At 41.4% G+C, this 21,756-nt stretch overlaps 1 protein-coding gene across 1 annotated transcript in view; it reads right to left on the bottom strand.

Moving 5' to 3' along the window:
• The window catches only part of LOC147899418 (uncharacterized), a 70,754-nt gene extending 51,307 nt beyond the window's left edge, over positions 1–19,447 (bottom strand). Inside the window, exon 1 of the mRNA XM_087377723.1 lies at positions 18,428–19,447. Coding sequence (XP_087233849.1) covers positions 18,428–19,106 — 679 coding nt within the window. The 5' untranslated portion in view covers positions 19,107–19,447. The remainder of the gene's footprint in view (positions 1–18,427) is intronic.
• Positions 19,448–21,756: the final 2,309 nt, after the last annotated feature.

Below are 21,756 nucleotides of genomic sequence, written 5' to 3'. Positions count from 1 at the left end.
GAATCGACAAAAGGCCCGATTGGATGCTAAGATTCGTAAGGGATGGGAAAGACACTTTGCTGAGGGGGATGTTGTGCTATGCTTTGATAACATATTGGACCACCAAATGGATAAGAAGTTTCTGCCACTATGGGCTGGTCCATACAAAGTCATCAAAGAACGTAGCAATGGGTCTGTACAAGTTTAGGAGCTGCATGAACCATATGGCAAGAAGGTGATCAACAAGCGTTACCTCAAGCCTTTCTTTGTGCGTGATGGACCCAGGCATGGAAATGCTGTGCATTCCCTGCTTGGGGGGGGGAACTGTTATGGATAAAATTGTCTAAGGAAAAAGGCATTAATATGTATGTGTGTTTGTATATGTGGCAATAGTATAATAAACTATGGTGTGCATAGGGCCCAAGGTTGAGGTGGCAGGGCATGACCATGTGCCACCCTTCCATGTAAGAGGACCCATAAGGTGTGTTGTACATAATCCATGATAGTAATATTATAAAATGTAAGGTGGCATGGCTCCTCCATGTGCCACCCCTCCACCTAGGCTGCATTTAGTGAGATATGGCTCAAAGTCCATGGGAGAAGCAATATAAAATAGGTGGAGATGGCTATTATATTGAGTTATTCCCTCCATATGGGATAGGCCCATGTGGGGGAGGTATAGAAGGTCCAAGAGATAAATAATGGGGAAAGTAGGATGAGGTGGCAAGATTCCTTGTGCCAACCCTCCACTTGTCCTCCTAGAGGTTTGAACATATTATAAAATTAGAAAGAGACCAAGGGAGTATCATAGACTTGAGATATGGGGCTTGATTTATGTGGAAAATTGAGGCAAAGGGTTGTCGCACACAATTGAGAGTGCGTAACCGCCTAGCCTACATGGGAGACTTTTCCACACACACCATGCATGTGGGAGGATACATTAATGAGGAGAGACCCCCTCTTTTGGCTATAAAAGGAAGGGGCTATTCCTTGATGAGACACGCTCATTCTTGTAAAGCCACCTAGCTAGTATTTTGATATTTCCCTCTCATCCCTTCTTTCAAATAAAGTATGGTTCTCTTCTCTTGATGTCTCCATCTCTACATTCCTCCTCCTATCATGTACATGCTTCTCTTCCCCCTCTCCTTTTCCCCTTGTGTCATAGTCTCCCTCTTCCTTCCGACCACTTCTAATTCCTTTTTCCCTCCTATGGCAACCGTTCGCCCTCATGATCTCCTTTTCTCTATGGCCCTTGAGCGTCACCATGCTTAGCCTCTAGCCTCTAGTCTCGATTTCTTTTCCAGCTAATAGTAGACATGATGCCCTTAACCATTATCCTAACCGATCAACCCTTCGCAAAGTGGACAATTGATTTCATTGGACCCATAAGCCCAGTAGCTAAGGGGACGAGGGACAAATACATCATCTTGGCCACCGATTACTCACCAAGTGGGTAGAAGGAAGAGCCACAGTGAAGGCCGATGCGAGATCCACCGCCAAATTCTTATATGACAAGTCATCCTGCAGTTAGAATGTCCATTAGAGTTTGTCAATGATCGAGGAACTCACTTCTTCAACTAAACGATAGCAATCCTGACTCGTGAGTTCATGATCATACATAGGAAATCAATGCCATACTACCCTAGGGCAAATGGCTTGGCTGAGAACTCCAATAAAACATGCTATAAGATCACTGCTTGTATAGTAGAAGCCAATCATACTGACTAGGAGCATAAGCTCATAGCAACGTTATGGGCCTACAGACCTCCTACAAAGTGGCCACGCAGTGTACTATGACATGAAATTGGAGGTAATAGACTTCACGCACCTCTTCACTTCCTACTGCTTTCGAATTGAGTGATGGAGGTATTCATCACTGGGAAAGGGACATTAAAAAGAAGCTTTTATACCAAGAAACCACACTATACTATCCTCCCTTAGATGAGAATGAAGATGGTAACATCCCAAGTAATGTTATACTCAAGCATAGGGAGAAGGAAAGGATTAGCGGAGGCCATAATTTAAAAAGCTGGTCTATACCAAAGACAAGAGCGATACATTGTTGAAAGAAGATCTTGTAGCTCAACGTGACATGAATTGATATATATCAAGGAGTTTGAAGGGGTTGATTGCGTCGGATGGGTAGGTTCTGAGGAAACATTGCACCTCCTTCATAGATGCCTTTACACTTAACTCAAAACACTCTCCAAACTATCATAAGACACAAAGACCCATAACTTTTAGTAGAGACATGATATAAAATATTCGAACACATATCTAGATGTGCCTTGAAATGGACTTCGCTCTGATATAAGTCTAATAAGAAACAGAGAAGGGGTCAAAAAGATATGAGTAGTTTACTAGACGGGGGTAGAAATTGTATGCTTAGACTTCATCAGCGATCCAAGTCCCATGGAGGTTGCCTAGGAGAAAGGAAGAGCTCCCTTTGTGGCTTGGGAAATAGATAAACCATGTATGCACAATGAGCGGCTAAATAGACAACACTTTTGGGCACTTTGGAAGAGAAAGCAATGGAGAAAATAGGGAAGAGACACTCAAGAGAGAGAACCTGAAGTGACCTTCATTACCAATAAAATGAGACTCCACTCCAATGCAACTCAAAATACTACAAACACAAGGGAGAAGAAGAGGTTTCATACATACAAGAGGGAGCGAAAGCTCCAAGACTACTCATAGAGAGAGAATAAACTAGAGAGAGATGGACTCAAGAGTCTACATAAGAGAATATCTACAAGAGGGAGAGAAGGCTCATGGAAGAGGCTTGAGGAGACTAGAGGTACAGCAACATGAGGTCTAATGGTGGAAGAGATGATGAACAAGGGAGAAGAGGGCTCCTTTTATAGAGATTTTGTCACCCTCCTTCACCCATTTACAATTTCTACCTGTAGATTCTTTTCCCCATCAATCACATAAGCCCGTATGTCACCATCCATGTCTTCTAATCCATACACTAGTTGGAATGGTGTAAATCCAATAGCTAGCTTGTGTGTGGTTCTGTAAGCCGATAAACTTCTGCCAAATGCCTATCCCAATGCCTTTTCTTGGTGTCTACAAGCTTTCCCATTGAATTACACAACAATCCATTTGTTTTCTCAGCCAGCCATTACATTGGGGATAGTATGGCGTGGACATGCTATGATTTATCTTTAGCTTATGCACCACATCTTTAGTTAGTTCATTTCTAAAAGAGGTTCCTCCATCAGTGAGAATTTCAAAAGGTTAACCAAAGCATGAACAAATTTTATCAAAGAGAAATTTTGCAACTATGCTTACTATGGCCTTGGCCTCTGCCCACCTAGTTGCATAATCTATGGCCACCAATAAATAATGCTTGCCTAAGATGAGCGAGGGAGTGGTCCCACAAAGTCCAACCCCCACCTCTCAAATGGTCCAAATGTTGGAACAGGCTTCAAGGGCCCAAGAATCAATTGTCTCCTTCCAAACATTTGGCATACTTTACAACTTGGACACCATTCATATACATCCTTATGGAGGCATGGCTAAAGGTAACCTACATTAAGAATTCTCCTAGCTGTGCTCGCTGAAGCAAAATGACGGAGCATTCATGACACATTTCTAGGATCCTCCTAATCTCCACGGGATGGACCACTCGATGGAGCATCTTATCTTTTCTCAATTTATAAAGAATGTCATCAACAATAGTATAGGGACAAGCCTTCCTTACCAATCTCTACTTCTATTGTGGAGTTAAGCCTCGAGGAAACATGCCTTCTTCCACATATTGCTAAACATCTTGCAATTCTATCCATCCATTGTCTACCAAAGAAACCTCCCCCCGATCTTGTACTAAATGGCTTGAGTAGCTAATTAATCTGCCCTTTGATTTTCTTTTCTATTTATATGAACAAACTTGCAAAAATGAAATTGACTACATAGTGCCATAACCCTTTGATTAAGCTCCTTCAAATGAGGACTTCGTGTCTTCTAATGCCCTTGCATTTGCTTTATAATAAGCTGAGAATCTCCTCTTACTTCCAATTCTTTAACTTGACTTTGAAGACAACCCTCCAAACCAAGAATCAAAATATTATACTCAATTGCATTGTTAGTTGTGATACTTGGAAGCTCGTAACCTCTTGCCCATAATTCTTAACCTTCAGAATTTATCAAGACCATCCCCCTGCCTCCTTGTTGGCATGGAGAACTAAAGCCCTGCATCAAAATACAAGACAAAAGCTATTGATGGTGTCTCCCTTTCATCATAAATGTCCTCCTTATATTTCTTTTCTTCTCTTAGATGCTCCTTAAGTTACTAAAAAGACTCTTGCTGCTCCATACTCGATTGGAAAGAAACAACTTTTCGCTATGATTTATCTTTAGCTTATTCACCACATCTTCAATTAGTTCACTTCTAAAAGAGGTTCCCACTACAAGGCATAGGCCCTTTCTTGACAAAAACACCGATACTTTTTACATTAAATTTTTTTTAAAAAACAGGCACAAATGTCATTATTAAAGTCGTTAAAAGCATCGAAAAAGAATGGTCGCTATAAGGCGTTGTTATATAGCGACACTAATAAATGTCACTATATAGCAACACTAATAATCATTGCTATATAGCGACATTGGTAAACATCGCTATATAGCGACGATTAACAGAACTAAAAAAAAAGCATTAGTGGGGCTAAACAGGGCCATGACAAGCCCTATTTTGCCCCACTAATGTTTTTTTTTTTGTAATTATAAAAAAAAAAAAAAATTATTACAAAATTTCCCTTGCGAAAAGGGTGGTATAAAATCGCTCAAATGAAATGATCGAGCAACAAAAGCATATACATGTTGAACATATACAACTTTGTTTGTTACAAAATTACCCTTTCGAAAAGGGTGATACCAAATCGCTCAAATGAGCGGATATACAAAATGACATACATGGCAAAGTATATGCAAACTACTACTACTACTACTACTCATTCGAATCGTCCTCATCATTCTCGTCCTCGTCCTCATCTTGTTGGCCTGATCCTTGGTCCTCGTGAGCTGTGTCTTCTCCTTGATCCTCATCACGTGCGTCTGATCCCTGGCCTTGGTGATTACTCGGCTCCGGTGATGGGACACTCGAGCTTTGACCCTAAGAGTGAACCATATTAATTGAAAATTAGATTGTAACTTAAAGAATAAAACAATTTAAAAAGTGGGATTACAAGTAGGAGTAGACTTATACCATGCGAGCAGCCACCTTAGCCCAATCGACCGTCGCTCCCATTGCCTCTTGCTCAATAAACCACGGCTTTGTTTCTATGCAAAACGTGCATTGTGTCTCTGCATCTATAGGAAGATGACCCATCACAGCTTGCTATGGATCCAATTTATGAGAGTTGGAGTTAGATAAAGTGCATGAAATATGTAGTAAAACAAATAGAACAATACATTTAATGAGAAGAAGTAGACTTACTACGGTTGCCTCGAACGCAACCGTCTGCCTACACCAAAGTGCGAAGTACCTACAATGTCCAGCCATCTCCTCGCAGCCCTCCTCTGACCCTCGAACATTTTGAGATGGTCTCTATTCTACCTCTTGAAGAACTTCTAATCAGCTTTGTCTTTCCAGCTAGGTTTAGCCATCCCCTTTGTGATATAAGTATGCAAGGTTGATCTATGATGCTTCAAGACCAAACCCATGCACTCTCGCATATAATTCTCATTAAACTCCCAATTTGGCAGGTTAGAGTATTTTTTGTTTTAATTCATCGATGACCGCCTGCTTCTTTTGGTCATTTTGATACTGCCAATCGGTAGCAATGCCACTCTTGAAGTAATGGCTCATCAACTGCCTCATGGTGGCCATCACTACTTTGCCCTTTCTATCTTCTATTATCTCTCCTACAGTCGTGATTTGATAGGAGAGGTCCTCGACTGGGTAAGGAGGACTGATGGTAGTGGTAGAGTCAGAAGGAGTGGAAGCTGTGCGAGTGCTTCCAGAGCGAGGAGTAGCAATGGGAGTAGGAGAGGGCAATGGACCTGACTGATACTGTGTCTTGGGACCAAGTGGAGACCTGTAGGGATGTGAGTGTGCTGACTCGTCTACATCTCCCGAGTCAGCACAACATAAGCGGCCCCTCCTACTCTTCCTTCCCTTATGATAGGCACACGTAGGTGATGACCCCTCGATCGAAGGGGCACGAGGGGACGGTTGGGTAGTAGTTCCAGCAGTTGGTGTAGGAGAGGGAATTGCTGAGGTCCTCTGAGATAGCAGAGATAAGAATCTCGCTACCTCCTCATCAGTCATCTACGCTACAAACTCGTCGGGACTCCCAACAAAGCCATGTGCTACTAGCAAAGGAGTTCCCCGAGGGGTAGCTATAGTGCTATGTCCGAGAGGAGTCGGACCAAGGGTAGTCGCAATGCTAGGTCCTAGAGGGGTCGGACCAGGGGTAGTCCCAGTGCTATGTCCGAGAGGAGTCAGAGTCCCCTCAGGTGTCGCCTGAGAGGAATCAAAGTCCTCTACAGCATAGAGATCATGATGTCTCCTCCTACGAGGCTATCCGCACTCGTTAGACATGCGACGTGATCCCATGTCTAACATAGACACAAACATGAAAACAAAAAACAAAAAACAAACATAAGCATAGGCATAGGCATAGGCAAATACATACGCTTATGAGCAAAAGAGGAAAATGATACATGCTCATGAGAGAAGGAAAAGAGGGAAGAGAGGGAGGGAAAGTGAAAAAGAGGTTGAAAGAGGGAGACATATGCTCATGCATAAGCATAAGAGAAGGAGACATATGCTCATGCTTATGAAGAGAAAAAGAGATTCAAAGAGGGGAAAGAGGAAAAGAGGAGAAGGAGAAGGAGACATATGCTCATGCTTATGCATGAGCATATGTCTCCTTCTCTTATGCTTATGCTCATGCTTGTGCATAAGAGGAGACATATGCTCATGCATAAGCATAAGCATAAGAGAAGAGACATATGTTCATGCTTATGCTTATGCATGAGCATAAGAGAAGGAGACATATGCTTATGCTTATGCATGAGCATAAGAGCATGAGCATGAAAGAGGTGTTGAGAGATATGGTGCCATGAGCACATAGATTAAAGGGCTAAGTATGGTATAGGAAAGAATTGAAGTAGCCCCCCTATGATGTGGACTACATGATGTGGAGATGTGGATTGAGGATATCCACAAGGAGAGATGTGGATGAGAGGATCCCACATGGTTTGACTATTCTAAAGGCTCTCTCTATATAAGAAGCATATCATGTATTGTTGAGAACACACACATTTGGAATAGATTGAGTATTGCCTACCATATATCTCATGGAGTTTCTTCTATGATTTGATCGCCCTTGATCTTTTGCTAGTTCCACGTTGCACTAGGAGAGCACGATCCGCACTTTCACATGGTATCAAAGCTTAGGTGTAGCTCTCTTAAATTAGTTTTAGACATAGTTGTTGTTGGTGTAAAGGGCAGTGTGCCCACCCACCTGTACAGTGCCCATGTATACTCATATATATATGATAGAGGAATAAGTTGGAGTAGTTTTTGCTCCACCACTTTTGGTGTCTCCTTATCCCTTTTGTATGCTCTCCTCTCCCACAACTAGTATCAGAGCCAAGGAGAGCTTGGTGAGTGTGGCCAGCAAGGTTAGAGAGGAGCATCCCAGTGGGAGCTTCATCAATCGAATAGGAATTGCAGTGAAGCCAAAGAAGCAGACGATCTGATAGAGAGCTCTTGCAAGAAGCTGAAGCAAGCTTGGGCTTGGTAGCTCATAAGAGGAAGGGTGGTTGGCAGCTTCTATGGGCAGTGTGAAGACTCTTGCAGATTGGTGGCCATGCTGACACAAGGCTTGGACTTGCTCTTTGTCGAGGCATTCTATTGCTTGAGGGTAGTGATCTATGCTGGCAATTCTTCCTCTATTCCTTTGACTCCTTAGCGCCACCATTGATGGCAGCGCTGGCAAGGAAGCTAACTCCACCAGTGAGCATGGACGGAGTTGTGGTGGTCCATTTGGAAGCACAACATTGAAGTTGTGGCACCGTTTTGTCAAGGAGCACTGGAGTCATTAATACTACTGCTATTGAGCCCAGTCATTGGAGGCCTGCAAGCATGCCAAGTGCTGTTGGAGCTAAGGTGCTAGCTGGGGAGTCATCGGTGGGCAGCCTTCGATGGAGAGCCCTCTATGGGTGAAGCCATTGTAATGAGCATCGTTGGGCCCGTGAGGTTGTAGATGGAGCCGTGGACACTAGAGGTGCCCTTGAGAGGATGGCATGAAACCGGCTATTTCAAAAGGAAGAGATGTGAGCAAAGGAATAAGAGCATCCCAGTACTAGCAGCAACTCCATCCCGTGAGCAAAGGAAGAGCAGCCCAGTGATAGCAACATCCATTTTGGAGAAGATGAGCTATTGGGGAGCTTGTGGATTGCATGTTTGATGCAGTTGTATGCTTGGGAGATAGCCGGTGTTGCATTTGAGGTCTTGGAGCTGAGCATTGGCTGATTTTGGTGTCTTTGCGGGACATTTTGTAGAAGTACGCCTTGTGGACATTAGCTGTGGATAGGCTGATTTGAGGCTATTGCTTGGGCACTTTGTGGGACTGGTCATATGCCATTTTGCAGTCTTGCACAAGGAGCTTTCGATCTGTACATCACTTTGGCAGTGGCATTGACACATGCTTTGACAGTGGTACATGCCTAGTTGAGATGCATTGACAGTTCATTGGATGCATGGTTATTTGCCTATGTTGGATACATATGGTCGTACGGTGATGTATTGAGATATTACCAGATTACCATTGTTTCGAGCACATTTCGGGGCTGTTTTGCCAGTGCTTTTGGGCTATTTTATTGCTGATCTGTGAACATTCTCGGGGCTGATTTGGTTGGGCATTGTACTTGCCATTTTGCTAGTGTTGCAGTTGACATATGGGGTGATCTATTGGATGTATTTTGACCATTTTTGGGGCTGTTTTTTGTCGGAGCAGATGAGTGCTATAAAGGGTAGCAAACATTCAAGCAAGCTGTTGTTGCTGTTTTTATGACAAAACAGTCATTTTCAAGACTGAATATCTCTTTCCTGGTGCAGAATTGCACTTTGTGCCGAACTGGAAAGTTGTAGTTCATAGAAATACTACAACTTTGCTTTTGGAAGCAAGTTGATCCGATATAAGCTGCAGGAGTTACAGCCTCTGCAAAACCACAAAAAGTTACAGTCTACTATCTATTTGTGACCAATGTGCACGAAGCTATTTTTCAGGTAAGAATATCTAAGAATCCACAAGGATTTGGCTCTTTAGGTCAACTGATAGGTTGTAGATATTTTTACAAGCTACAACTTTGTTGTTTACAGATTTGGCATTCGGTTTTTCAATGGAAAGATATCGCTATTCAAAAACAGGGACAGCATGTTATTTGGCCCAAAGTGGCTGTGAGGTATTGTTGTAGGAATTTCTCTTGCACAACAGTGAATTGGGAACTCACAATAAATAACAGAAAGTGATTGGGATCTCACTTCAGTCCAAGGGCATTATTGGCATTTTGGCAAGTCACTTTGGCACATTTGGCAAGTGGTGAATGCTTGATTTTGTTGCCAAAGGATTGCACACTTGAGGTGATGCATTGGTGATGCAGTAAATGCCATTTCGATGCATTATGGATTTGCATTGGTGGATGCTGCACTGATGTTTATGGATAGTTGAGCTAGGCTCCTATTGCCATTGGTTGAGCAGGCATTGCTCATTTGGTTCAGTGCATTTTCTTACTTTGATTGCTAGGCATTGGCAGGTTACTAGGCTGCATATATTCTTGTTTATGCCTCTTTATGGCTGAGTGCTTTTGAGCATTGGATTAGCTAGTTTATTTGGAGACCTAATTGGTCTGGATAACACTATATTTTTTGGTCATTTGGGTTGCCTATTGCACTATACTGCTCTTTGGTTGTGACCTATTGTGCCATAGATATGGCATCTATAGCTGGTAGTGCCCTCTTTGATATTGAGAGGTTGGATGGATCAAACTTTCAAACACCTATTTCATTAATTTTGGACTTTTTGTGTTGTTTTTGGATGAAGCCCAAAAATCCTTCCCAAATGAAAACTTTACTTTGTGAAAATATCCTTCCCAAATCAAAATTTTACTTTCTGAAAATATTCTTCCCAAATCAAAAGTTCACTTTGTGGCACTATCATATTCACATAAAAATATTGTTTTTTCAATCTATACTTTGGCACCAACATGCAAGAATTTGAAATAATCCTATATTAGAAATTCTAGCTATATCTAAGTTATTTGTTAATTTAATTATTTTTAATATTTTTCCTTGACGTTTTTCCTTCCCAAATCAAAAGTTCACTTTGTGGCACTATCATATAATTCACATAAAAATATTATTTTTTCAATCTATACTTTTGCACCAACATGTAAGAAATTGAAATAATCCTATATTAGAAATTCTAGCTATATCTAAGTTATTTGTTAATTTAATTATTTTTAATAATTTTCCTTGGCGTTTTTCGTTGACGTGATAAATTTATAAATCCATGAAAGGAGACTTAAATATTTCATGAAAATAACATTATCACTCGCAATATGCACAAAATTTTTAAAACTTTTAATAAATAGAAAAAAGACATGATGCCATAAGACCCAAGTTTTGTATTGAACCAAAGAGGTATAATAGCAATTATAGCTATTATTATATGATTACATTAAGAGACGTTGCTCTCAGCTAGAGTCTTTATATCCAAAATGATATAGATTGAACATATGTTTACAATTTAAATTGTTGCTCTTAAAGAGCCTCAATTCGTGCCATCTGCATAATTTGACTCCCCATTGTCTTATTGCTCAATGTCACGACAGTCTCTTACCAGGTGCCATCTGCATAATTTGACTCCCACTTGTCTTGCCAAGCCTTGCCCCTTGGGTGCATTGACTCCCCATTGTCTTATTGCTCAATGTGATAGTCCCTTGCGAGGTGCCATCTACATTAACTCCCTATTGTCTTGCCAAGCCTTGACCCTTGGGTGACATCCAGTGCAATACAGGTGCCATCTGCATTAACTCCCACAAGTTATCTTGCCAAGCCCTGCCGCTTGGGTGCATTGACTCCCCATTGTCTTATTGCTCAATGTGATAGTCCCTTACCAGGTGCCATCTTCATTAACTCCCTATTATCTTGGCAAGCCTTGACCCTTGGGTGACATCCAGTGCATATTTTGACTCTCATTTGACATAGGAGGTGATGACTCTGATTATAATTGTCTTGGATTGTCTCCTTGCCTAGTACCCAAATAAAATCCTTCAATGGACTTCAATACAAAGCTTTAATCATGGACATTCTTCATTTGCGCTGTCTCCTTCTACTTCCTCCATGGCGAGCATCCTTAAAAATTCGTGTATATGTAAAATAGTTTGCTGTGGTATTTTTATTTTTCCTTCTACCTCATATCCCATGCGCTTCTTTGATTTCTTTGCCCTTGAATGCCAAGACACTATGATTGTCTCCGTTGAAACTTGAGAGACCGCTTCATCATTTGGGACCCACTCCTTCATTATACAATTAGTATACAATGTGTTGTTATCCATATTCTCCTTCCTGCCCTTTGGCTCATACCATACCGCTGTATATGTTGTAGCTCTCCCTTGGTCATCTCTTTGCACATCAACTACTTTTGCAACCCAAAACTTCACATTCTCATATTCATCATCCGATGGCCGAACCACAACAAAACAATCGACCTTTATATCTACTTGTGGCATAAATTCTCTCTTCTTCAGTCCACAATATGGACGTGGGAGTAATGATACAAATTCATTTTCAAAGACTGGAGCTGTGGGCGCAAATCGTTATGAACATTTGGCCAAAACATATTGCATTCTTCCTTGACATCCTTTGAGCCTCGCATTCTCTCAAGGTCCTTTATTAAATTTTGTGTCTTGTTAATTACAGTGGTAGTGTGTTCTCTCCAAGTAGGCTTCGAACCAGGATATCTCCAGAGCATTTCCTCTTTGTATGTAATAAATGCTTTTAATCCTTCTATTTCACAATTAGACCTCTCATTGAATTCTTGTATAGGAGCCCATGTTGGATACCTTTCCTTACTGGGAATTGAAGTTAAGAGACTGTAAGGTTCTTCAGGTTCCCATTTTGTATCATGAGAATACTGTTGCCATTGCATTACCGGTTTTTCATCTTTAAAAAAAAAATGAAAGTAGTGTGGATTGGTATGACCTGTCAATGCATCACCACCTGTTTGTATGAAAGGTAGAATGAATCTCTTCCAATCATACATTCTTTCGAGCCTCTCACATACTGTACTTTCCTTACGATCACCAACTTGCTTGCCACATCTTCTTACCAAGTCATCTATTGTCTCCACATCCTTGCATTTAAGCTCCCTTGAGACTGTGCTAAAAACCTGATTGATATCCTCATGTGTATGCCCAACATACAAAAATCCACATTCGACCTCATTGAAGATTCGATGAGCAACTAGCATGGAGCAGAATGCAAACATGAGTACATTCTTATTTTGCAATTATCAGCTTGTATTCTCAAAATCGGTGGTAGGCGACCTTTCTCTACATGTACATTGCGAATTGCCTTCATAATAGATGTTACAACTTGATTGCTATCATGTAGATGCAAGGTTTAATCAATCCATATATCTACAAAGAACTTAATTCCATGTACTAACACTCCACATAGATGTGTCTTTAGAAAGTGCTTTCCTTGTAATTTAGGTGGAGTGGCAACAAAACGAGGCAATGTTGTTGTATTCTGATCCATGCCATCTACAATAAGGCACATGTAGTCATCGGGATGCGAAATAGCTTGCTCCTTCCAAAATGCATATTTTTGTCTGGAATGTCGAATAAGTTCATGATGAGATTTTCGGTTTTTTTTGTATAATTCCCTTTGATTTGGACATGTTGCACTCTCAATCGCTCGCTTTAAATCATCACAGACATTAAACTTTGACATTTTTTGCCTCCTTGGGATTTTAACATATCCAAAGTTCTTCTTCCAAAGAGTATACAAAGTATGAGAAGAAGCTACGGCATTGGCTTTGCTTTTCTGCAATAATAGAGTCAAACACTTCGAGCTTTGTCAAGCCCATTGGAAGGTGCATTTCAGTGATCGCATCACTGTTAGGGAGTTTGGTAGATATATGGGGTTGAGGTAAAGCATTTTCATGTATGAAGTCTTGCAAAATTACTACTGCCCTGACAGTTGAGATTCTTGATTTGGACCTTCCTCTATTACCGTGAATGCTAAATTTGTTGCCGCCCTTTGCCTTGGTGACTAAATCCCAATATGTACCATGGGATAATCCAGTAATATTGCGATATGCCTTATTCCAAATCCTTTTTCCATTTATGAGAGGTTTTACCTTTTGTCTTGAACTTAGCCTTTTATTACCATTCTGAAGAAAGCAAGAGAGACTTGTGAGAAGGTATTCATTTCTTTCGCTTCCTCTTCTTTGCCACACGTGTCCTCTACATTCCTTGATGTTTGCAAGATCAATGAAGTGCATACATCTTTGCTTGCAACATAGATATCCCAATGCATTTAACATGTTCTCCTCCTTCATTACTCTCTTCCTCTTTTGGTTGCTTTTGTGGATCTGCCTGGATTCGCTTTCTCTTCATGCATATGTATGACCATTTTCGTTCCTCGTGCACGTTGTTATCTGTATTTATGCACTTCTTCTCCTCACATTTGTTTGTCTCGGCCCAATCCTTCATGGACCATCCAGAAAGCCGGCATCCTCAAATAAAATCCTAAAGATAAGACTCTGGGTCTTCCCCTTGGGTCCCTCGAAACACTAGAATCTTCATCATGATGAAACAAAAAGAGGAAACACCAAGATCTAAATAATATCCCAAACAAGATCCAAACAAAACCCCATAGATCCTTAGTATACCAAGGCCAACTTATTATGCATAACCACTTATTGAAAACCCTCCACAATGTCATCCTCAACAAAATCTTCAAAAATAAATGACCAACTAACACCATGAAAACATTGTGTATAGATGCAATCAAGAATCACCCTTCTCACAATTGGAAGTGCACATAACAACTTCAAGATGTTGTACTCTTCATCATTTGCATAGCAAAAGAAATTGAAAGCATTGAGAATCACCACTCCACTATTATAGTCAAAAATACCCAAAGACTTAACTCTTCTTCACACCAAGCTGCCAATGCATGAAATAATCTCCAATCTATCATTGTGCCTGCTGCCGATGTGGTCGATTCACCAATTCAAGAGTGCAAACATAAAGTATATGATCACGATGACCATGCGAATAGCTTCAGCATCATCTTCACAATCTTCTAGCTCTCTCAAATGGTTGCAATCTCTTCTAACGGAGTTCTTCCAGACATCTTCTTTATCACATCAGAAAACACATGCCTATACTAGGCATAACATGCAATGAAGTACACCCAAGACCATTTAGTAAGGTGGGATGAATCCAATACCAAACGTACCCGGCATTTCCACCAAAAGATGTGACATGAAGTTGGGGGTTATAAACTTCACGCACCTCTTCACTTCCTCCTACTTTCGAACTGAGTGATAGAGATATTCATTACTAGGAGAGGGACATTAAAAAAAAGCTTTTATACCAAGAGACTCGAGGGGGTCACTCATCATATGTAACCCTATCACGTGAGTTCAACAGAAGGATATTTTTTATTTCTAAAATTTACAGAAATAAATATACATAAGGGACAATTTAAAATAGTTTTGGGAAAAATTTATAGATTTGTATAGAAAAGGGGTACATTTTATTAACAAAATCTTTTACAGATAAGGGATTTTAAATATAGGCCTTGAACGCACGTGATATAGAGGGTTTATACATAGTGACCCTCCCGAGCCAAGAGACCACATCATACTATCCTCCCTTAGATGAGAATGAAGATGGTAATATCCCAAGGTTGGAAAGATATGGGTAGTTTACTGGACGGTAGTAAGAACTATTTGAAAAAGAAACAATCACACACACAGAGAGTCATAGATTTTTGGTTTGACATCCAATATAATAACTGAAGAAAAGATGATGCTCCTTGAAGAGAGCTTCGCGATAATATAAGTTCCGTCCAAATCGGACCACCGAGCAAAAAGTTATGAGCAAAATACTGACAGGGGGTCAAAGTATCATGAAAAACACCTACTCCTACTATGCCGACTTGGGAGAATACTACCTCCATGCTTAGACTTAATCAACGATCCAAGTCCCATACAGGTCACCTTGTAGGGAAGAATGAGCCCCTTTTGTGGCTTGGGAAATAGATAAACCATGTATGCACAATGAGTAGCCGAATAGACAACACCTCTGAGCACTTTGGAAGAGAAAGCAATGGAAAAAAGAGAAGAGATACTCAAGAGAGAGAAGCTGAAGTGACCTTCATTACCAATAGAGTGAGACTCCACTCTAATGCAACCCAAAATACTACGAACACAAGGGAGAAGAAGAGGTTTCATACGTACAAGAGGGAGCAGAATCTCCAAGACTACTCATAGATAGATAGATAGATAGAGAGAGAATGAACTAGAGAGAGATGGGCTCAAAAGTCTACATAAGAGAATATCTACAAGAGGGAGAGAAGAAGAGGGAGAGAAGACTCATGGAAGAGGCTTGAGGAGACTAGAGCTATAGCAGCATGAGGCCTAATGGTGGAAGAGATGATGAACAAGGGAGAGGAGGGCTTCTTTTATAGAGATTTTGTCACCCTCCTTCACCCATTTACAATTGCTGCCTATAGATTCCTTTCCCCATCAATCACATAAGGTCATATGTCACCATCCATGTCCTTTTTGGCCACTCTTGCCATGTGTCCCATCAAAAGATGCTCGACTCTTAAAATATTGAGAAAGTCAAGAGTCTCCCCACATGGAGCCCATAGGGACCCTCTCTTTTCCATATGTCCACATCCTCCTTATTCCACATAGGAATTCTAGAAGGATTCCTCTTGACTCCACACTCCTCCACATGCCTTCCACATGCTTGGCATGTGGCCTCTCTTATATTATTGGAACACATGGACATGAGCTCACCTCTTTATATGACTCACTCTTCCTATTTTCTAAAAACCCCATAATATCCCATACACAAATAACTCTCACCCCATACCATGGTATTTATCATTCATACACATGGTATTTACAATGATTCATTCCAGTCATCCTCTCAATCCCATAAATATCTTAGAAAATAGAAATAAGTGAGAGCCACTAGGCTATCACTTGATACTCAAACTCTTATCAAACATAGAAGAAAGCAATACCAATGCCAAATAAAAAATATCAAATTTTGGCATCACAATAGCATCCTTCACTTCGTAGATTCAAACAAAGGGTCTTGATAACTGCACATGTAGGTATTGTTGGCTATTGCACTAGTGTGTGTGAAATATTGACATTCGCGTACAGAGCATGATGTTGCAAATGATCATAGAACCAATAGATGATTCCTCGAAAAAGAGTAGGACATGGGAAAAGGCAACTTGCCATCCATGCCTATTTCTACAGGCATATTACCACAAATGAATGAACATTTACTATGTGGAACTATTCTAATGGAATTTGACATTGATTTGGACCATGGATGTTCTTAATCAATAAATTGTTGGTTTCTTACGTATTCATTTGAGTCCAGATATTTTAGACTCCTTGTAGGATGAACGAATGCATTTAAATCTTTTGAATAGTTTTAACGAATGGTTGAGATTGAAAAGTAGAAGGTGTGAGAGAAAGAGTCACCACGTGCATGTAAGCAGTGCTAGCTACTGCACTAGTGTGTATGAAATACCGACTTTTGCGTACAGAGCATGATGTCGTGAAAGATCATAGTGCAAATAGATCTTACTTGAAAAAGAGCGAGACATGGGAAAAGGCAACTTGCCATCCCACGCCTAGGTCCCTAGGCAGATTACCACGTCTATAACCAACCAATTATGTCGAGAGGGAGCAAGACGATGGATGGTTGCTCCATCTCGAGGTCCAACTCAATTACTGAGTGATCGTGGAATAAGAGTGTAATGATTGTTCCATGCAACACATATTCGGGAAATAAAATTGTTCAAGACTGGAGAAACGTTTGGAAACATGGAATTTGACAATTTTGCTTCCAAAACTTTTGCACATTATTGATCTATTAGTATGTGCATATAGACGTGAACATGGCTCCAGAGAAATGAGGCCGAAACCTTGCAAAATCCCGAGAATATGTTATGCTCATAACTACCACCAAGTGGAGATGTAACATCTACCACGAAGAGTACACGGGTTCAGGAACTCGTATGCGTAAACATTTCCTAGGCGACCCTCAAATACAGATTGGAAAGTGCAAGGGTCCGAGAGTGGAAAGGGTGGTAGCCATTTTGGGTAGTCAGATAGCGGCAAGTGCAAACACGATTGTGGATGAAATACTCGCACGCCACCAGTATCAACTTGTAATTGAAGAAAAATAGAACCATGCATCTTGAAACCTCAGGCAAGCAATCGGCGACTATGGAAAGTTGTTCGCAAAGTGCAACCACACACAGTACTGGCACAGGATCCCTTGCACAATCGGCAAGTTGCTCAAACCTATATATGGAAAGAGGACAATGCATTAATGTGCCTTGTTCGAATGCCCATGTACATGTGCAACAACAATCCTTGGAAGCTTCCTTCAAAGCACAACATATCGAGAAGGCGCAACAAGATGTGTTTGAAGCTATTTGTCGCACGGGATATCCGTTGAGCATGGTGCAAGCCCACATTGGAAAAAATCATGGCCTCTATCGCCAACGTTGGCTTGGGTTTCACAATGCCTAGTTACATGCCATCTGTAATAGCATGTTGGATGCATTTATGATGGCATTGAGAAAACTACTTGCACCATCATATCAAATAAGACAAGAGAATTAATTGCAAAATAGTTAAGTAGATGTATTGACGATATCGGTCCTAACAATATTATTCAGTTATTACCGCTGATGCTAAGAATTATCAAAAGGTTGGGAAAATTATAAATCATAGATATCGACGTATGTGGTGGGTCTCAGCATAGTGACTCACATGTTGTGGGGATGTTGAAGAGATGTCGATGGAGCCTCCATTCCAAGCTACTCCTTGTGAGAGCAATGCAACGCACTAGTCATCCGCAAGTGTCACTCAAGCGACATCCGAATTGTTGCAATGTGGTTCCATGCAAGAAAGAGGGAAGGGGGAGGGGGGGAAGAGAGGGGAGAAGGGAGGGAGAAGGAGAAGGAGAAGGGAAGAGGAGAGTGAAGGGAGATGGAGTGGTAACCACAAAGGCACTACAATGAAAGCAAGAGAACACCCAAAACACTCTCTTGGAAGAGGAGGGAGCTTGTATTCAAACTCGTGCAAGTAACAATGAAGACCAAAGTCAACACTTTTGCCTTTTATACAAGTCACCTTTTGAAGGGAGGGCCAACCAAAAGGTGATAGACAACTGCGTGTAGAGCTTGGAATGTAATCACCTTGTGCCTGTTTGACTCTTTCATCATATCGAGCCTCAAGAAGAACTTTGACTGTTTCTACTCCTACAAGTGCAAACGATCTCAAGTTATAGGCACCCTTATGTTGTTTCAGGGTGCGGACTGTATGGAAAAAATCGTCCAAGCACTCAGTGGACATCAAGAGTAAGCTGTCTGCCTCATCCAGGATCAACACCACAGGAACTTTTAAGGTCTCCTTGTCGAAAAGGGCTCGGAAGTCCATCGACAAATAGAAACCCCCGGTGTCGGGCCTTTTCTTGAAAAGTCTGGGACATGCTTTATGAAGACAGTCCCAGAAATACTTCCACATTTGAGAAGGATCAAAACGTTTACCTTGCATCTCCATGCCTTCCAGAAGGATGGGGCAAAGGTCACCTTCCCCTCTCGGCCGTTCCACTACCACCATGGCTGCTGTGGTTTTGCCACTCTGTCTCCTTCCACAAAGAGCACAATACCTGCCGTCTTTTAGGTCTTGGACAAGCTGGCCGACATCTGACTCGACAAAATAATAATGCTCCCGGTCCACTGCAGCGCCTGTCCCAAAAATTCGAACAGTTTTCACCTCTGGCTTTGGCTTTCTTCCCACCGTGGCAAGGGAATAGCTGAAACCCTCCATAAGCCCCTCATCCTCTTCAAGTAACCAGAGGGATCCATCCTTCTCTCCAAGAATGGCCTGTCGACCACCATGATCCCCAGAATCTGAGGATGGTGGGGCGATTACTGAAAGCGCATGGCAAACGTTCGTCCCCGCAGCAAAAGACCAACAAACCCCTCCGACCCTTTCACCACAACTACTTCGCGCTTGCTTCTTTTGCTGCTGTTGCCGCCGCTGACTTCATCGCTATCGTCGCCGTGCCTCTTCGCCATGCCTGCTGCTGTCTGCTGTCATTTGCTGTCGCCCCTCTTCCTCAGACAGCGAATACCTCTGTGAAACAAGGTGGCAAAAGTGTCACTTCTAATGCTCAACAAGATGAAGATACTTCAACGAGCCTGCCTCTGGATTTGTGTTGTTTTGCAGCGTGGGTTTTTTTTTGTTATTTTTATTCAGTATTTGTGGTTGAAGACGGTGTATAGCAGTATATGTAATTTGTTCCGTTCTGTTGGTGTTTGTCTTTGTTGTTTGTCCAAATGTGGTCCATTGTCGTTAGGTTTATTCTAGTTGGTGGTGTTGGTATTTTGAGTAGTCCATAAGTTTACATGATTTGTGGAAGGGATTCGTTTGTGTTTGTTCCGAGTTTGTAGGTTTGGTTGAAGTCTCCAACATCATATGTTGTTGTTGTTGGTCGTAATGTGTGAAGCATTCTTTCGAGTATTCTTGCCATTACGCTTTGTGTTGCATTTGGTGCTTTGTATGTGTTAATAATTGCAATGTCTTGTTTTGTTTCAGTGATTAGGATTGTGAGTAAGCACTCACAGCCTCCCTCTTGCAAGCTCATTTGTGTTTTTGGTGTGTTGATACGGTGTTATAAAAGTCAGGTAATTGTGGTGTTGAGGTGCCTTACAGGTGTGTTTCTTGTATGCATAGGACCTTCGCTCCCATTATACTTTTTGAATGTTCCAAGTCTTGGACGTGTGCTTTTAGGGAGCGTACATTTAGGCTCTGCAAGGTGTAGTTGTTGGAACCTGCCTAGCCGAAGTCCATTTGGTCGAATGTCCAGGCACAATCAGTTTGTAGTCTTCTTGTTTCTCCCAGGACTTGTTGGTTAACTTTGACATGTCTTTGTTCTAGTTTTGTTAGGAAGTAAAGTTTCGTTGGGTCGCGCACTCTTGATAGCGCGATGTAAACTAACCCGTGATTCTGGGTCAAATGCAAGGGACTCCAATGTTAATCCTTGAGAACACTGTATTGTTCTTGCTATTGCTGGTTGAATTGAAAATTATTTTCTTGTTATTGTGTTTATGTGGTTGTTGCCCACCTGGAATTCTCTTACTATTTGGGCTATGGGTGTCCATGCACTAGGTGTGTCGATGTCATACAGTTGTCTATGTTGGTATCTTGTTTTTTGTCGTGTTCTTGGGTCGCTAAATGCAACCCAAACGATGGATGGTTTTTTGTTTGTACTAGACCCTTTAAAAATTCCATCTACACCATTAACAATACCGTCCTCGATGTCAAGGTTTCTTGAACAGATTTCTATAATTATTCTTGTTTTCAGGCTAAGTTCAGTGTGTAGGCCGCATATTTTTATATGGTCAGTCGGTATCTATATTTTCTTGTTGCGAGTTCGTTGCTTTATGTCCAGTGCTTTGAGTATGTGTGGCTGCTCTTGAATTGAGTCAATTACGTGCTTGTTGTGCTTGTCTTTAGCGTTGTTTGTGAAAAATAAGCAGGAAGTGTTGATTTTGTTGGGGACAGGTTTTAGGTGGTTTTTGAATGTCCTCATTTGTTTGAGTTCTGTTGCGTATTTTGTTAAGAACCTCTAGTCTAAATGCCAGGTTTTCTTGGCGCATGGGTTTTTGAAGTTTGAAGTATTTGATGTATCGCCTCCAAAAGCTACCTAGCATATTTGTTGTGTTGCTCTTATTTGTAAAAGCCCATGAGTCTTTGACGGGCCTTGCCTAGCAAAGGTCTCCACAAAGGAGTACGTCAACTCCGCCAAATGGCTCTTGATGTTTGTGTTTTATTTCATGCATTCGCATGTCTGTGGCCAGCATTGTGTGAAGGCCGGTGTGAAGGCCGACCAAAGAAACCTCGTCAATAACAATAAGTTCAATACATTGGTATTGTGTGGAATATAGGTTTTGCAGTTTTTCAGCGGAGAGGGGTGCGTATGTGCTGGTTAGTAGTGGGAGGTGTAGAGCGGCATGAATGGTGTTTTCAGATATTGCACGTGCTGCTTTGCCTATGTACACAAGCATGAGAACTTTTGCCAAGTCTGTGTTGGTTGTTTCTTTGTGCGAGTATGCTCTCCTAAGGCCTTCTGCAATGGTGACAAGCACAAATGTTTTGCCAGAACTGGCGTTTCTTGATATCAACAAATGGATAGGTTTTTGCATGTCAACTCTTTTTTTTAGCATGATGTCGTCAAAAATGTGTCACTGTTCAGAGTTCAAGTTTCAAACCATCACATAGTGTTGCTCGTTTGAGAATGCTTGTTGCATGCATTGGCGTTGTCTTTGGTTGCCTTGGTCTTTCCTAGGAATAATAATTTCATTTCCATGATCAAATGTCTCTAGTGGTATTGGAGGGTTTGAATTTTTGAATGTCGTGGGCGAGGCTAGGCTATTGGTGTGTTCTGGTTGTTGGGCACATTTGGTTGTAATCA

This window comes from Dipteris shenzhenensis, chromosome 8 (genome assembly GCF_047967505.1).
Source record: "Dipteris shenzhenensis isolate YYH24624 ecotype China chromosome 8, Dip_SZ_1.0, whole genome shotgun sequence".
In the NCBI taxonomy this organism is placed as follows: domain Eukaryota; kingdom Viridiplantae; phylum Streptophyta; class Polypodiopsida; order Gleicheniales; family Dipteridaceae; genus Dipteris; species Dipteris shenzhenensis.
This window is presented reverse-complemented; position numbering and strand designations above follow the sequence as displayed.